Source organism: Sinocyclocheilus grahami, unplaced genomic scaffold (assembly GCF_001515645.1).
Source record: "Sinocyclocheilus grahami isolate Dianchi unplaced genomic scaffold, SAMN03320097.WGS_v1.1 scaffold278.1, whole genome shotgun sequence".
Classification (NCBI taxonomy): domain Eukaryota; kingdom Metazoa; phylum Chordata; class Actinopteri; order Cypriniformes; family Cyprinidae; genus Sinocyclocheilus; species Sinocyclocheilus grahami.
The window spans coordinates 519,340-534,888 of NW_015505457.1; the positions used below are offsets into that span (position 1 = coordinate 519,340).

General features: G+C 38.0%; 1 protein-coding gene across 10 annotated transcripts in view; it reads right to left on the minus strand.

Moving 5' to 3' along the window:
• Positions 1-2,699: 2,699 nt before the first annotated feature.
• LOC107600129 (autism susceptibility gene 2 protein-like) overlaps positions 2,700-15,549 on the minus strand; it is a 336,166-nt gene continuing 323,316 nt past the window's right edge. For 6 of the 10 annotated variants that reach the window (XM_016291926.1, XM_016291925.1, XM_016291924.1 and 3 more), the window contains 10 exons: positions 11,968-12,018; positions 11,648-11,743; positions 10,082-10,153; positions 9,935-9,964; positions 9,759-9,830; positions 9,392-9,524; positions 8,209-8,292; positions 5,193-5,276; positions 4,398-4,653; positions 2,700-4,303 (listed from right to left, as the gene is read on the minus strand). In XM_016291926.1, the coding sequence (XP_016147412.1) occupies positions 3,004-4,303; positions 4,398-4,653; positions 5,193-5,276; positions 8,209-8,292; positions 9,392-9,524; positions 9,759-9,830; positions 9,935-9,964; positions 10,082-10,153; positions 11,648-11,743; positions 11,968-12,018 (2,178 nt within the window). In that variant the 3' untranslated portion in view covers positions 2,700-3,003. The remainder of the gene's footprint in view (positions 4,304-4,397; positions 4,654-5,192; positions 5,277-8,208; positions 8,293-9,391; positions 9,525-9,758; positions 9,831-9,934; positions 9,965-10,081; positions 10,154-11,647; positions 11,744-11,967; positions 12,019-15,549) is intronic. The other 4 variants (XM_016291922.1, XM_016291923.1, XM_016291930.1 and 1 more) reach the window with 4 other exon arrangements.

Genomic DNA, 15,549 nt, shown 5'->3' on the forward strand with positions numbered 1-15,549 from the left:
TGCTGCCATTACTTGAGGTGAGGGCCGGGACCGAGGGCAGGGCTGAGCGTGGCACAGCAGATAGAGCCAGTTAGGGATGGTTATGGGGATGAATTGTTGTTAGTTGGGGAGAAGAATGATGAAGAGAGCAGGAGAATGAAGTCGCAAGTCAGAAAGACAGACAGATAGACTCGGTCAATACTAAAGGGACAGTAACCTCTGGTTGACTTATTTGCGGGACAGACAACCTTTGGTCTATTCTTTTTCAGTTTCTTTCACTCCTTCATCCTCGCCTTCTTGATCCATCCCTCATTAGCAGGCGTCACTCCCATTAATGAGTCCAGACCGCGGGTCAATACGGCACTAGCCTCAGAGTCAATACCAGTTACCTGCAACACAAACACTCAAAAGCTGCACTTGCAGAAAATCAATATCGTGTTGCAGGCCTGTCCCATCACCATTCTCATCCTACTCTCTACAGCACAGCTGACATAAATGCTCTCTCCTGTAAAAATATACTAAATAGCAACTGTGGAGCAAGCACAAATATTTAAATTGTAAAGTGAATTTGTAGGGTACAATTTTAAGTGTAAATCATGGTAGTATTTGCTGTACTGAATCTAATTCATGCTAATTAAAAATTAAAAAATATATATTCTATATATTTTTGCATGTATATATATATAGCATATATTTTTGTAAGTATATGTAATTACATATAGAAATTAATAAAATCTATTATAAAAATGTATATTATAAATTAATTTATTAACTATTATTGAAATATAATTATTAATTATATAAATTAAAAACGATTTAACAATATTTGATCAATATTATAATCATTGTGTCCAGACAGGTGATTCTTGTTACTTTATTGTAGTGATGAGAATGAGATTTTCTTTCTCAGAAGGTAAAATGTGCTTCTTTGTCATGAAAATAAATAGTAAAAAAAAAAACCTTATGGTTATAATATAGGCTACTGTTCTTTTGACCCAGGAACTTCATCCATCCTTGTCTTGAAACTTTGCACACTTCATCAATACATTATTCAGTAAATCCTGAAGTCTATAATTAAATTGCAGACAGGTATGCAGATATAAGGTCCAACCTTTATTCCATACATTTTTAAACCATGAATGTTCATTTTCATTTTTTCACGCCTAAAGCTCTACTTGTTTTGTATACAAGAGTCTAAGAAAAACAACTGCACAACACCACAAGGTCGACAGAAAGAGTCTATTGCCACCCCAACCATTCCAATATGTTTCTCAGATGTCCAGGTTTTGTAGGTGGAGATGTGTTCACTGCTAAAGCAATTCCTTTATGACCCGGAAGTTTATAGCTGTTTGTTTCATTGGACAAATGAATAACAGTTATCCAGGTTCTTACTTTAGAACTTCATTTGATAACTGTCCAATCAGAACACTCTTAATCCTCTTTGCATAGATTGCATCGCCATAACTGCACCCCCATTTGAGTCATCCCCTCTGACTGGACAGCTCCGTCGCCATGGTTTTCAACCTGGAAGTGGTTCTGTTTAATTTCATTGTTTTTTAGAAACATTTAAAAAGCCTAACAAATGTACAATGTAATTTAGTTCCAAGTAATATCAACAAGATATTTACAATATCTTTAAACTTTACATAAACCAAACAAGAATATTGTAACACGTATTTGTCTGCATATCTCAAAAAGAAAATCAAGCAAACAAACAAAAAAACCCCTCCAAAATGTAACTTTGTACATGGTCAGCACTGAATATTTCCAGGTACCATAGAGCCAATCAGTTGTCAAACAGAGAGATCATACCAATTCAGATATGTAGGCATCCATATCCAGCAGCTCACTGGGATAAATACAGAGCAGGGAACAAATTAAACATAAAGGGATAGTTCACCTTAAGTCGCTGGTCCCCACTGACTTGCATAGTGTTTTTTTTTCTCCATACTATGGAAGTCAATGGGGACCAGCAACTGAAGGTGAACTATCCCTTTAATGCAAATACATAAAAAAATGTCTGTACATTAAGGATAGGAAATGTTACAAACAAATTTCAGAATGTCTTTTCACATGAAAAACTGAAAAGGCATTGGATTAATATATTAATATCAAATTTCTGTTTGGTAGTTCACGTTCACGTCTTAGGTTTGGAGCTACCAAGAGTTGGAGCTAACAACTCTTTTCTTCCACTCCAATCATTTGAAAAAGCCAGTTGATGTGCTTGCTCCAAGGTACAAATATCTGTACAAATTACACATACCTATTTATCATTTACTCTATTTTGTGTGAAAATAAGTGCATGTTGCCTGTGTCCAACTCAAGTGAGGCATTTTCCTTTCTAGTATGTTACCGTGCCTCCACTTCTTTGGGGTTGCGTGACGGTGAGTACTCCCGAGGGTCCTGGGTGGTGATTGGCGTAGTCCGTCTTGGCGACACCGGTCTGGCAGCACCAGAGGGTACCAGAGGAGGAGGGGCACTTAGTGCTGCAGTGGGGGGTGTCCGGTTAAGAAGTCCGTTATGTCCTGTTGAAGGGCTAAGCCTTGGGTACGGCATCCCACCAAGGTGCGACATAAATGGCGGCATGTGGGGTAAGTGTCCTTCGATGGGTGATTGGTGAAGCTGGTGGAGCCTTGCCCGATCTATTTCCTCCCTTAAATGCAACCGTTCCCTTTCCTCAGCCTGTTGCCTCAGTCTCTCCTGTTCCCGCCGAAATTCTTACAAACAAATTTCAGAATGTCTTTTCACATGAAAAACTGAAAAGGCATTGGATTAATATATTAATATCAAATTTCTGTTTGGTAGTTCACGTTCACGTCTTAGGTTTGGAGCTACCAAGAGTTGGAGCTAACAACTCTTTTCTTCCACTCCAATCATTTGAAAAAGCCAGTTGATGTGCTTGCTCCAAGGTACAAATATCTGTACAAATTACACATACCTATTTATCATTTACTCTATTTTGTGTGAAAATAAGTGCATGTTGCCTGTGTCCAACTCAAGTGAGGCATTTTCCTTTCTAGTATGTTACCGTGCCTCCACTTCTTTGGGGTTGCGTGACGGTGAGTACTCCCGAGGGTCCTGGGTGGTGATTGGCGTAGTCCGTCTTGGCGACACCGGTCTGGCAGCACCAGAGGGTACCAGAGGAGGAGGGGCACTTAGTGCTGCAGTTGGGGGTGTCCGGTTAAGAAGTCCATTATGACCTGTTGAAGGGCTAAGCCTTGGGTACGGCATCCCGCCAAGGTGTGACATAAAAGGCGGCATGTGGGGTAAGTGTCCTTCAATGGGCGATTGGTGAAGTTGGTGAAGCCTTGCTCGATCCAGTTCCTCCCGTAAATGCAACCTTTCCCTTTCTTCAGCCTGTTGCCTCAGTCTCTCCTGTTCCCGCCGAAATTCCAGGAGGTGTTCGTGGTGCGAGTAGTCATGTGGCTCCCGATCCCGATAGGGCCGTTCTGGATCGTAGACACCAGGGAAACGGTGCCCAGGTTCGGAACGAAGCTGGAAGTCCATGCGCCGTTGAAAGTCGAGGTTTCGGTAAGCCTCTCGAAGAGGATCCCAGGAAAACGCCGGATGAGGAAGGCGGTCTCGACCTGCTGCAAGAGGGCTGACTCCCATAAACGGTGCCATGCGGGTGCGTTCAAGTGCATTCAGACTTCCCATTTGATGCATGGCACTCAGAGTGAGCGGCAATGAGTGTGGCATGGGGACACCGTGAAGTGAGGATAGTGTTGGAGGGTCACTACAGCGAGGAGATGGCGGAGGAGGCTGATGGGATAGTGCAGGGTGATGAGCTATTGGTGTGGTTTGATGAGGTGGAGGAGGGAGTTGAGGTTTAGTGGCAGCTTCGGATCCAACCACCATCACGTCCTGGTCTTCCTTGCACTCTTCCTTGATCTTCATATCATTCTTCACCTTCTGTAGTACATCCCCTGAGCTGGTTTCCTTCCTATCCCTCTCCACTTCTTTAATCGGTAGCGGTTGTGGGATACCCATCTTGATTCCTGCATCATTAAGGACATTTTTCGAGTATGGAGAGGGCGATCGGTGAACTGATTTTAGAGAGTCTTCCGAGGAACGTCTGTCTGTGATCTCCTTCCCTGGAGAACGACTTTCCTTCACCTTTATATCTCCCAAAATGCCTGCCTCTCGTTGACGGTCCAACAGCTCTTTCTCAGGCTCACGGTTGCGATCGGCACTACCACTACGGTGTCTGCCGGAGTCGGTCGAGTTCTGGCTGTTTGAGCGGATCAGGCTGCTGATCTGGTAACTAACTGGAGCGGAAGCTGGAGAAGAGCGGTTCGAATGGCGGTTACGATCTAAAGAGTCTCTGCAACAGGAAAGAACCCATGATTAGTTGACTAATCAGAGACCAAAATTAGGCAAAATAACATGCTTTGGTCCATGAAATCAGCAACACCAACCTGTCTTTATCTTTCTCTTCTTTCCCAACAGAAGAGTCCCTTTTTTCTCTCTCCCGTTCTTTTTCTTTCTCCCGCTCTCTCTCTCTTTCATGGCTGTTTGCCGAGCTGCTTCTTTCTGCATCTGCAGATTTGGGCCACTGTGGAGGGGTCGGGAAGGAAGGTGGTGTTCGGTGCAGCCGATTCCAGGTGTCATGATGAGGACTACTGAGACCAGGCAGCCCTGGACCCTCTTTGGGTCCAAACAAACTGTTGGCCCCTGAAATGACAAAAAAGTAACATCAGTTTAAAAGATCACAGTCCAGTTCTGTCGAGGTTCTCCATACACAAACTGAAAGGTTAATGACGGATAGTAGTTTCTACTACAAATGGGGTACCAAGGGCTGCTTTTGAAGACTTTTCAGCAGAGAACAAACGAATGACCAGCGGGGTCATGAGCTACGCAAAATAAAGCGTTCCATAGAGATTAATTTCAATGCAATCAGTTTCACTACAATAAGTCCCGTTCAGCCAACGAAGGAAGAAGGGAGAGGAAATGAGATATGGCAAACCCTCCACCCTACTTTGCAAGCAACTAATGAATGCAAGAGCAATGCTAAACCAGTTGGGTTGTGAATTTGGCAAATGATTGTCTGCGGTAATGCCTGCCTCTCCTGCTTCCCTAAACTCTCATTTGGCATTTTGCTACAAAGCTAAGTGCCTTTCTTTCATTCCCATCTCCTTTTTATTCCCTCTGCACTCTCTGTGGTCTAGAGCTAAGCTGTGCTGCACTGAGTCGAGCTAGAGGCCGGGGCTTACCGAGGGCTGGGTTGCCTAATCCACCGAAGGCACTGCTTGAAAGGTTGCTGAGGCCGCCAAAGGTACTGGAGCGACTGAATGGATCTGCAAAATGCCAAACAGGGATTAGCGACGCAGGGCCGGAGGTGCCCGACCATTCCAACCGGCTTTTCTCTAACAAGCAAGCTTTGTTTTTTGCGTCACTGTTACTGCTGCTATTCTAACTCCCTAAGGGTTATTTATTTCTCCCAGTAAGACTGTTGGAGAGTGTTCACTGACTGCAGATTAGACAGCAAGAGGTGCTGGCATGAAGAGCAATAACTGATTGGAGTGTGATAGCTAGGGACATGTTGAAATGTCCGATGTGAAAAATGATTAAATGACAGCAAACAGCTCATGTGTCTCCCATCTCCTCTAGAGATTTCTGTGATTCTTCCATCTACTTACCCCTCAAAATATTAAGCTATGTATAAATACGTACCTTGCTATGGGTGAAGGAGCCCAAATCATTCATACAGTTGCATTTATAATTAAATTAAATACAAACAACCTACCTCCAGCCCACATAAGAAAAAAAACACAATTCAGTGTTTTCTATGTAAAACAAAACAAAAAAAAAAAGAAAAAGGATAGATAATATTACTTTTACTATGTTTTGTTGTGGGAAACAAAAGTTGAGTTTTGGTCAGAAAGTTCTCTGACACAAAATGTCATGGAAACAAATAACAATTTTGATATTCTTGATGGTGGATAAAAAATAAGTCTTGGATTCCTTCGGATTAAATAAAACATGGTCACTTTACACTGCAAAACATATTGTTATTATGTAACTTTGCCTTGTTTTCCATTTATTTAATCTAAACTATCATATCTTGAATATAAGTCAAAGTATTCACCGTTTATGCTTATATACCTTCCAGTTCAACAAAACATTTTTACATTCAAGATAAAATATCAAGCCTTAATATCTAAAGTAATTTTGCTTAAGTAAGTTTATCTTGTTTTGCTTGAGTATTTTTACAAATTCCAACAAGACAAATTTACTAGTTCAGAATACCCTGCCAATATAATATGTAAGACTATTTGCTTCCAAATCATTTATTAATAATTATCAATACATTTGAAAGATGAGCTAAGGTTAAATTTATAATATCTAACCCTTTGGGGAGACACTTCTAAGCTGACTGGTTAATTTGATATCAATTGGCCCAGAAGTGTCTCTGCAAAGGGGAGCCTTATGTTATTTACATGACACAACGATGTACTAAAAACTGAAAACTTTTTCCTTTGCGTTTTTGAAAAATTCTGACTAAAAACGCTGTATTATGCAATCTATGCCAGTAGTTGCACTTTGTAAAGAAACACTATGTGCCTGAGCACATACCTATAGACTGAACTAGTGTTGTCAAAAGACCTGGTACTTTGGTACCAAGTCGGTACTAAAAAAATGAAAACGTTACAGTACCAGGTTTTTTTTTTTTATAAATACTTGTGGTACCGAGTACCCGGTCAACCCGGTTCTTGATGCGCAATCCGAAAGGTGCGCAGATGCATTTTCTTCATAAAAGCTCTGAGAGACATGCCGACCTCAAAATGAGGAAACACATCAAACTAACAAAACACTTTGAAGACCGACACCCAGATCAAATGAAAGAGTTCAAGCAGGTACGTTTCAATTACATTTTTAATATTTAGATATTCTGTTATGAATATTATTCCATATTTTAATTTGAATGTCGGATTGAAATAAACATCACCGTTAGCATAGTTAATCGTTAGCATAAGCGCGGCTAATATAATGAGCATTAGAATGAAGTTTCTTTATTAACTATTTAATGCTCCTATAACTTTTATTAGGGTAAAAAAAAAACAAAGACATGATGGTATTTACTATTTTTACACACCAGAGGCTTTTAAATGAATTGTGAATCTAAAATATGCATGTTAGAGAATGTACAAATGGTTAACATTATGTCATATCAGTCCGTCAGAAAAGCAGTTCTGGGCCTTTTTTTTTAAGCTAACTTAGTTGTTATTCTTGTCTGGATAACTCTAGCAGGTTTTAAAAGCCTTTTAAAATTAAATATGTACACAGTTTGGATTAAAAGAAAGTATAGTCAAATGTGGTCTCCTGTATAGACTTTACAATAAGATACTAGTCATTAACATGACTTCATGTTATTATCTAACATCGACTTACAATATATTTTTTACAACATTAATTAATGTTTTTGAATGTTATTTAATACAAACACTTGATCATTCATGTTTGTTCATTGTGCATTACATAATTTTAACAGATTGAACTTGTGATTTATGTATTAGTAAATTTTGAAATTAACCCTAAGAAGAAGAATTGCTATAACTATTGTTTATTGATAGGTCATGTTATTTAACAAATGGAATCTTATTGTAAAGTGTTTTAATACTACAGTTTCTATCTATTTGATATACACTTGACTTAAAATAGATGTAATCCTATCTAAATTTACTATAAAAGATGAGGTTTGTTATTTACTGAAAAGTTATATTTTAGCTGTTGTCAATGATCTAATGTTGCATTTGGTCAAACTCAGCCCATTGCTTTACTTAAGCTGCTTGCATTTTAAGGCCCCGAAACGCTGTTGACATGTAAATAAACGGTCAAAACGCATAAAACGTTTTCCATTTTTAATTGAAGGCAGTGTAAACGTAAATATTATATTTTACTTAAACAAAAACAAGACTATGAGAGACAGAAGTACAGTATATTTTTAATGCGCCATTTTTTTAGATTCTGCACTAGGTCATGTCTGATTTTCAAAATATTGATTTTTATATTTTTTGTTTTGTTTTTATTTTGGTTTAAGAAATTTTAGGAAAGACATGCTTTTATAGCTGAATGATCACCACTAATGCGCAGCACTACAACATATGGAACACATTGTATTTGCCTTGCTTTTGTCTGAATAAAAGAGGGATTTAACATCAGATGAATGTATTGAGTTTAAGTTATGAAAGAAAAGAGAGGAACTATTTAAAATGGTGGTTTACTTACACTTACCTGCCAAATGGCTAGGAGGCAGGAAGGCAGTGTGGTGAGGAGACGGTCCATAGGGTGAAGCAGCTGGATGTCCCGATGCTATTGAATATAGCAGGAAATAATCAGTCAAACAGACTGCAGACAAAGTTAGCCAAACCATTCAAATATTCACCAAAACAGCACTAGATGTAGTCTCTCGCTCTCTATATATAGAGAGAGACAAGAGAGGTCTTGAGTAAAGATCGGTCTTGTTAGGTTAAATACTTTCTCCTATTCCAGTTTAATGTGCAGAGACAACTAGAAGTCAGCCGGGTTCAACCAATGGTGTGCGTTTGGGGCGGGACTATCAGTAATAAGCTGTTAGAATAGTTTGCACGGACAATAAAAAAGACAGTGATGTCTTAGATTGAGTGTTCAGGTTGCATTTGAAAGGGTCAACTGTCTATTCAGCCGGAACGATATGTCATTTGTTACTGTGTATCATTAATGAAGAAACCAATTACAAGCTCCTTCATGACACCACGCTGCATAATTACAATCTAAAGGGCAGACATGCTCATGTTGCCCTTCAACAAAGAGCTACCAGTCAATTATATCAGGTAAAAGCATTTATATTCATGCCCGTGGCCCCAGCGTTGAGCCAAGACAACGTTCAAAATAACAACATGCAAATTAGTGCGCAAGGAACATGAGAGAAAGAAAGGCATACAAATCCATTTTTATTTTACTGAAGCCATGCCTATAAAGAGACTGCAGTATAATTTACAAGATAAGATATAAATACTCTGTGAGAGCAGTACCTTGATTGGATTATAAATATAGTTTATAAGTGAAATGAAAATGAAATATATTTAAGTAGAATTTCTTCAGGTTTAGAGGTGATTTCAGCATCAGGCTTTCCCAAAACAGCAGGAAAGGGAATTATTTCCAGGAATGGTTGTGTAACCACAACTTTTCATTTAAAACTGGCATCTTTGCAGCTTGAGAACTTAAAGTTAATATAACATGTTGGTTGTTACCCATTTTACAGGACATTCAATGAGAAAAAGCATGTAGGGCAGGATTTGATTTTACACACACATTTTTCTTTTGGAATAACTATGCGCAATATATTCAAGAATGTGTGTTATTATTAAACAGGGTCAAGTTTGATTTCATGTTCACTTTAAGAGTTTTCTCATTCATATTCTGCACATACCTGTTGATGAAAAGAGGGGTCTGGCCAGATCATGAGGGTAGGGGAACCCAGGGAACACGCCTGGAGCTGGAGGACGGCTGAACAGATCAAGTTTTCCATTCATATCCAGTTTATGAGGGTCCAAGTGCATCTGCTTTTGTGAGACAAGTCATTTTAATAATATAATATAATATATAATATAATATCATATAATATATGACCGGAGTCACTGTACAAAATTTTTGTGTGTAAATGGTCCTTAATGAGGGAAAATGACTGAGTTGGTCTCTAATGCATGAATCATTACAAAGCATACTTGTGTATTCTTGTAATTAGGCTACACTGTATTAGAGAAAAGAGACAAGAGAGGCTTCCAAAAAGAACTTACTTTCATCTTCTGCTGATGATGGTAGATCTGCCAGGCGATTTGAACATGCACTGCACACCATTTACCTGGCTTCTAACATGAGCGCAGAAGAAATTTCAAAGCATAAACACAAAGGCGTTGGCATTTAAGGTGGAAAATGTAGGGATTTGAAAGAGAATAAAAAATGTGATGCTTACTCTTACTGAAGTCCTAAAAGGATCTGTTATCTGTGTGAAACAGAGAGAGATGTTAAGTTCAGGTTCATGAAATGCTAAAAACATCACAATCCTGATTCCGTTTTAATAGCCAATCTCTTAAGTGGATCTCCAGAGTTGGTGGCTTACCCTTGGGTCCTTCTGAAGGAGAGTGTGTGGGACTGTTCCTGGTCGTGCTGCAACATCAAGAGGGTTTGAAGCCTGGAAAGAAAGTTAAGACCATTTCAGATAAAGCTAATGGAACACAGCATGACACTGAAGTCTGTTTATTTACTATTTTCAATCATGCACTGTTGAGAAATATGTTTGTATATATTATAAGCATTTTTGGCTCCTTGGTGTGTTGACTAAAGTCTTTTTAATAAATTTTTTTAACTGATGATCCAATGAAATCAAAATGGAAATTTTGTGGCTTGATGTCTTGATGTCTATATGCTAATGTAAAACATTTGGCAGAAACATGTATTTAAACTAACTATTAAACAGAACATAATAAGCCATCGATATACTCTGTCCAAACATCCTGTTTCAAAAGGAAACGGTCTGGAAAAATTCATGTGATTCATCATGGGTGTAGCCTCAAGTTTAAAAATTTATTTCAGTCCCAAGTTTCATGGATGCCACTGTCATTTATACTCATGAACTTCATACTTGTTGGAAACTTCAGACTTGCTCTTCCTTTGACTGGTAGCTAACACAATAGTGAGAATTATTTGAGAAGTGCAAGGAAAAAACCATTACACACCAAGTGAGTGAAAGCCATATAACACACACACTCTGCAAAGACACACACACCCAGACTAACCACCCTGCTCAAGACCACAGTGCTAAGTCTAAAGTTAACACAAAAGCCTCCAGCAGGTTATTGAGCCCGAGCCTCTTTGCATAATCCATTAGTGGAGAAAATGGCAGTGGTAGATTTCTCTATCTGCCTGCAGTATAAATGCAGCTGTGCGGGATTTGAGGGCACCCTGAATACTAATGGTAAGGTGATGCTGGGCTCTCAATCAGCCACATTTCTGCAGTATACAGGAAATTGAGAATGATTTGACCCCATTCTTTTTTGTTTTTGGACTTTTTTGCCCTTTTATTATTGGCAAATGTGATAGGAAATTACTGGGATAAAGAGGGGGATGGGATTGAGACATGACCCATCCCAGATTTCAATCTATCTGTCAGATGAGCATCCAAGGCTTAGCATACCTAGATAACTAACCACTAAACCATCGCTGTGACCTTGACCTGTTCTAAGCAGCCAAACTGAAAATTTAGTTCTGTATAGAGATGCAACTGAAATATTGAGAGGTGGCTTACTGCCAAAGAACAGGTTTATCACTTGTGAAAACAACAGCCTGATCAGCATACCATGTTCAATTCCCATATTACTCAAATTTGATTCACTTTATTTTTTTTTCAGCCGTTTGTTTTGCAGAACTACCAGATCGATCTGGCAAACAATTAATCTGTAGATAATTCCACCATTTTTTTTATGTTCACATCTGTGTGAACACACTAGTTTTATGGGCCATATTTTTCAAATATCTTTTGGCTTACTAATCTTGGCCATATTAGTGTGTGCAAGCGGGACATTTGAAACACCCAAACAAACCACAGGTCTCGTTCTTTTTCTGCTCAAGTCAAAACCATTTTGTCTACTTTCCCACATGATGTGAATGCATAGTTTTGAGGTCTAACCTTTGGCTGGAAGGCTCCTTGCAGTGAACTGAAGGGCCCTGAATGTGGAAGTAATGGAGGCATTCCTGGCATTGTTGGTGGGTAGGAGGGAAAGAACTGCAAAGAAAAAACATAAATGTAAAAAATAAGTTTACAAAATTCTTTGGCTTTGGCGTCTATAACAAATTTTTTATCCTGCTTTGAAAACAACATCAAACCAAGCATGCTTGAAAACATGCAAAAAGTTTACAAATATGTCTGAAAAAGTCCAAAAAGTTTACATAATCTGCTTCATCTTCAGTCAAAGCAAGGTTATGCAGTCAAAACAAGTTGGCACTTACATTTGAATGTCTCAAGAAAGGATTGTCCAGCTTTGGGGCGTATTTGTCGAACTATAGAAAGAAGAGAAAAAGAGAGAGAGAGAGTTCAAATTAAAAACATATCAACAAAATCAAAGGCATCTGTGACCAAAAACATGAGATCTTTACTGCAGTGTGCTTACATAGTCAAATAAAAAGCAGATGAAGCTCAGATAAATTACACCCTTTTAATAAAACAATTACACAGTAAAACAGCCATTCAATGTCACATGAAAGAAAACCACAGCAGCCGCAGCTGGCACAGGCTTCCAGAGCCGACCCAGAGTGTGGGAATACACTCACAGAAGAGTCAAACCAGATCGCTAAACAAATGAAAGGCACCCTTCGCTTCCAATTAAATTGACATGAGCCATTTATTACGTGGCAGCATCATTCCATTACAGTTAAGAAAAATATATGGAACAGTAACTCTTTCAAGGCAAGTTCTAGTTTTAATAGAAAAATTTGAGAGTAAAGTTAGCATCGTAACTGTAGGATAAACAATTTGAACTGGCATGCTAATGTTGTGAGATTCTGTATTTGGTGAGTCAGGACTCATAAAGAAGCAAGAAGGGCTGAAATGGTTCATGGTCATTTTCAGAGATTCATACAAATGTGATGGAAATAAAATGTCATATTTAATAATCTTCTATTTTAATCTTTTTTAAATCACTGTAATAAAACAAATGTATTAAAATATGTCCATAAACATAAAAAAAACCCATAAACATTTAAATTTCAATTTTTATCTTTTTTTTAAATCACTGTAATAATACAAATGTCTTAAAATGTGTCCATAAACATAAAAAAAAAAAAAATCAACACACACACACACGCACACACACACACACACACACACACACACACACACACAAAACAAAAAAAAAAAAAAATATATATATATATATATATATATATATATATATATTTAAATACTTTTAAAACATTTTTAAAAATTCATAAACTTTACTTTTACTATTAAGTTAATAAACCCAGCATCTTTGTCACCTTAACTCCACTGGTTTGCGGGTTGTTTTTTTTATCACTTAACTGAACACTGCAAATTTTCTTTTACATAAACATTCAAATCCTTTACAAACCGCCTCATACTTAGTGTTGTTCCTACAGAAGCCTGTCATCTTACGTCATAGGTGACGGTAATAAAAGTGGATAAACTCTGTGCGTTTCTTTGAAAAGCAGTGCTTGAACCGCAGCTCACTTATGGTGCAGACTTTATACTCCAACAGATCAGCAGGCATAAGCTGCTTTTATCCTGCATTGTATGAATGTGTGATGATAATTAGTCTAAATCAAACACATGAGGTTGCCCTGGCTGAGAAAATCGCTGATCTGGCTTGCCTGCGTATTGCACTTCAGTGATCCTTCCGAGGGCAGCACTCCTGCTTTATGGTTAACACTTGCCGAGTAAATGCAGCAAAGGTTTATAGTGGCCCATAAAAAACAGTGCTTCATAATTCACAGCCCCTGTCAGAGCTTTATAACAAACAGCTTTGGCAAATCGAGATTCAATATTACATCTGTAAACAATTAAATCTTTATATAAGAAAAGCTAGGAGGGAGGGAAAAAAGAAAACAAGAAAGACATTATATGAAGTGTGTTATGTCAACATGAAACAGAATTCGCTACCCACTTTACTTCACTAAACTGATGTATTTTCGAAAGTAACAAAAGGTAGCTTTCCTTTATCAGGAAAACTTTTTTTTTGGAATAACAAACCAATGAATTATGCACAATAAGACCAGAAACATGTATAAAGGAAGCAAATTGGGTTATTTCTGGTTTCATGTTGACTAAAAATGACATTTACACTTTTTTTAATTGACCCCAGTAAACAACAACACTGCATTCTATGAAAAAGCTCTAAAACCACGCAGAAATGCTTTAGAAACTAAGCATCAGTGTATTTGTCAGTAGAAAACATCACATTTAAATCACATGGTATTGAAAGAAATTCAACAATAACTGTTCAGCAAATAAGATTTGTATCTCATAAAACATTTGGGGAAGGTGTGGTGGTGTGTTTGTGATTCTGCACGAAAGATAAGATGCATAACCAACATTTTCATCGCTATTTCAGTCTTTCAGTTTTTGATGACGAAACAGTTCTGTAACCCACAAAAGATTGCAGGCAGCAAACTACAAAACATATGGCATGTTTTAAGTTAGAGTTCAATCTTTGGAGATGGTAATCTATGATTCAAAAATGCTTGACTTTTTATCTAGCACTCTGACATAATATCTTTTGGATTGGTTGACAGCAGCGATAGTATGCAGATAAGACATTCTTGTTCCTGTCTGAATACGTTTTGGAGATCTGAATGCATTTCATATGGCTAGCTAACTTTGAGGAGCTGAATTTATCTGATTACAGGCTGCCAAAGTTTGCTTCTAATAGATGCTTTGCACACGGAAGCAATTATGCTTTATCCAAACAACCTCGTTGATGTCATGACTTTCATCTGCGGTGAGGTCATTATGTTTCGACCGCAAGCTTTGAGTGTGTCACATAGAATGAGTTCTGTCTGTACCTCTGTCACGCCACAAGACTTTGTCTGCCTCCTGTTTTTCTCAAACAGCCCCCAGCACTCAGAAACATCACCATTCTGCTCATATGAAAGCAATAAAACATCTCTGGCTCACACTATAAAAGCACAATGAGTACGGCATGTCAACATGGCAGCAAAAAAGGGTATTTATTAGAGGAAGAGCTACAATATTTGTGGTTGTCATGGGACAATAGTTTATCTTGTTAGGATGATGGGTATCAGTTATGTCACCGAGATGGTGCTATAAAACTGTTTCAACCCTGTGGCCTCTGTTTAAGATCTGGCCTGGTTTAAGATAAACCTCAAGGCTCTGTAGTGGGTTGTAAACACTGTTGCTTATTATGCAACAGTTAGTTCTGGTGCTCTATTATCACCACCCTGCATCATATTCGCCGAATGAAATCCAATACTCATTTCTTACTAAGTCTGAGATGCTGATTCCAAAAACAGTAGCATGTCACATTTTCTCACAAAATATGTGCATTTTGTGACATTTTTGCCTTTGACAACCATTTGTATGGTGAAGTCTTATCCCTAAAGTCTTGTATTATCAACAGAAAAACTGCCACAAGGACATGATTCCTATCTTCTTCTGAACCAGGTTACAACTGTTTGTTCAATTCTCAGCCGATTTTTACATGTATGAATGATTCTGAAGACATTATTTTATGCCTAATTTTTATGCCAAATTTCAAGGTTCGAATTATGGCCAGTGACGGAAAAAAATGCAAACCTGATTCAGATGTTTTCTGCTATTTCTCTGGGTGTTTTACTACATCCAAACAGCTAACTTGTGTTTATGTAAAGTTCTTTGGCATTAAATGGAGTACATGAACATATGAAATTTTTTTTAAATCTGACTGTGCATTTAAGCGAATACATATATATATAATTTGAAAAATCATCACTTATATTGTTAAAAAAAAGAAAGAAAATGCATGTAACACACACACACACACACATATATACACACACACACACATACATATATATATA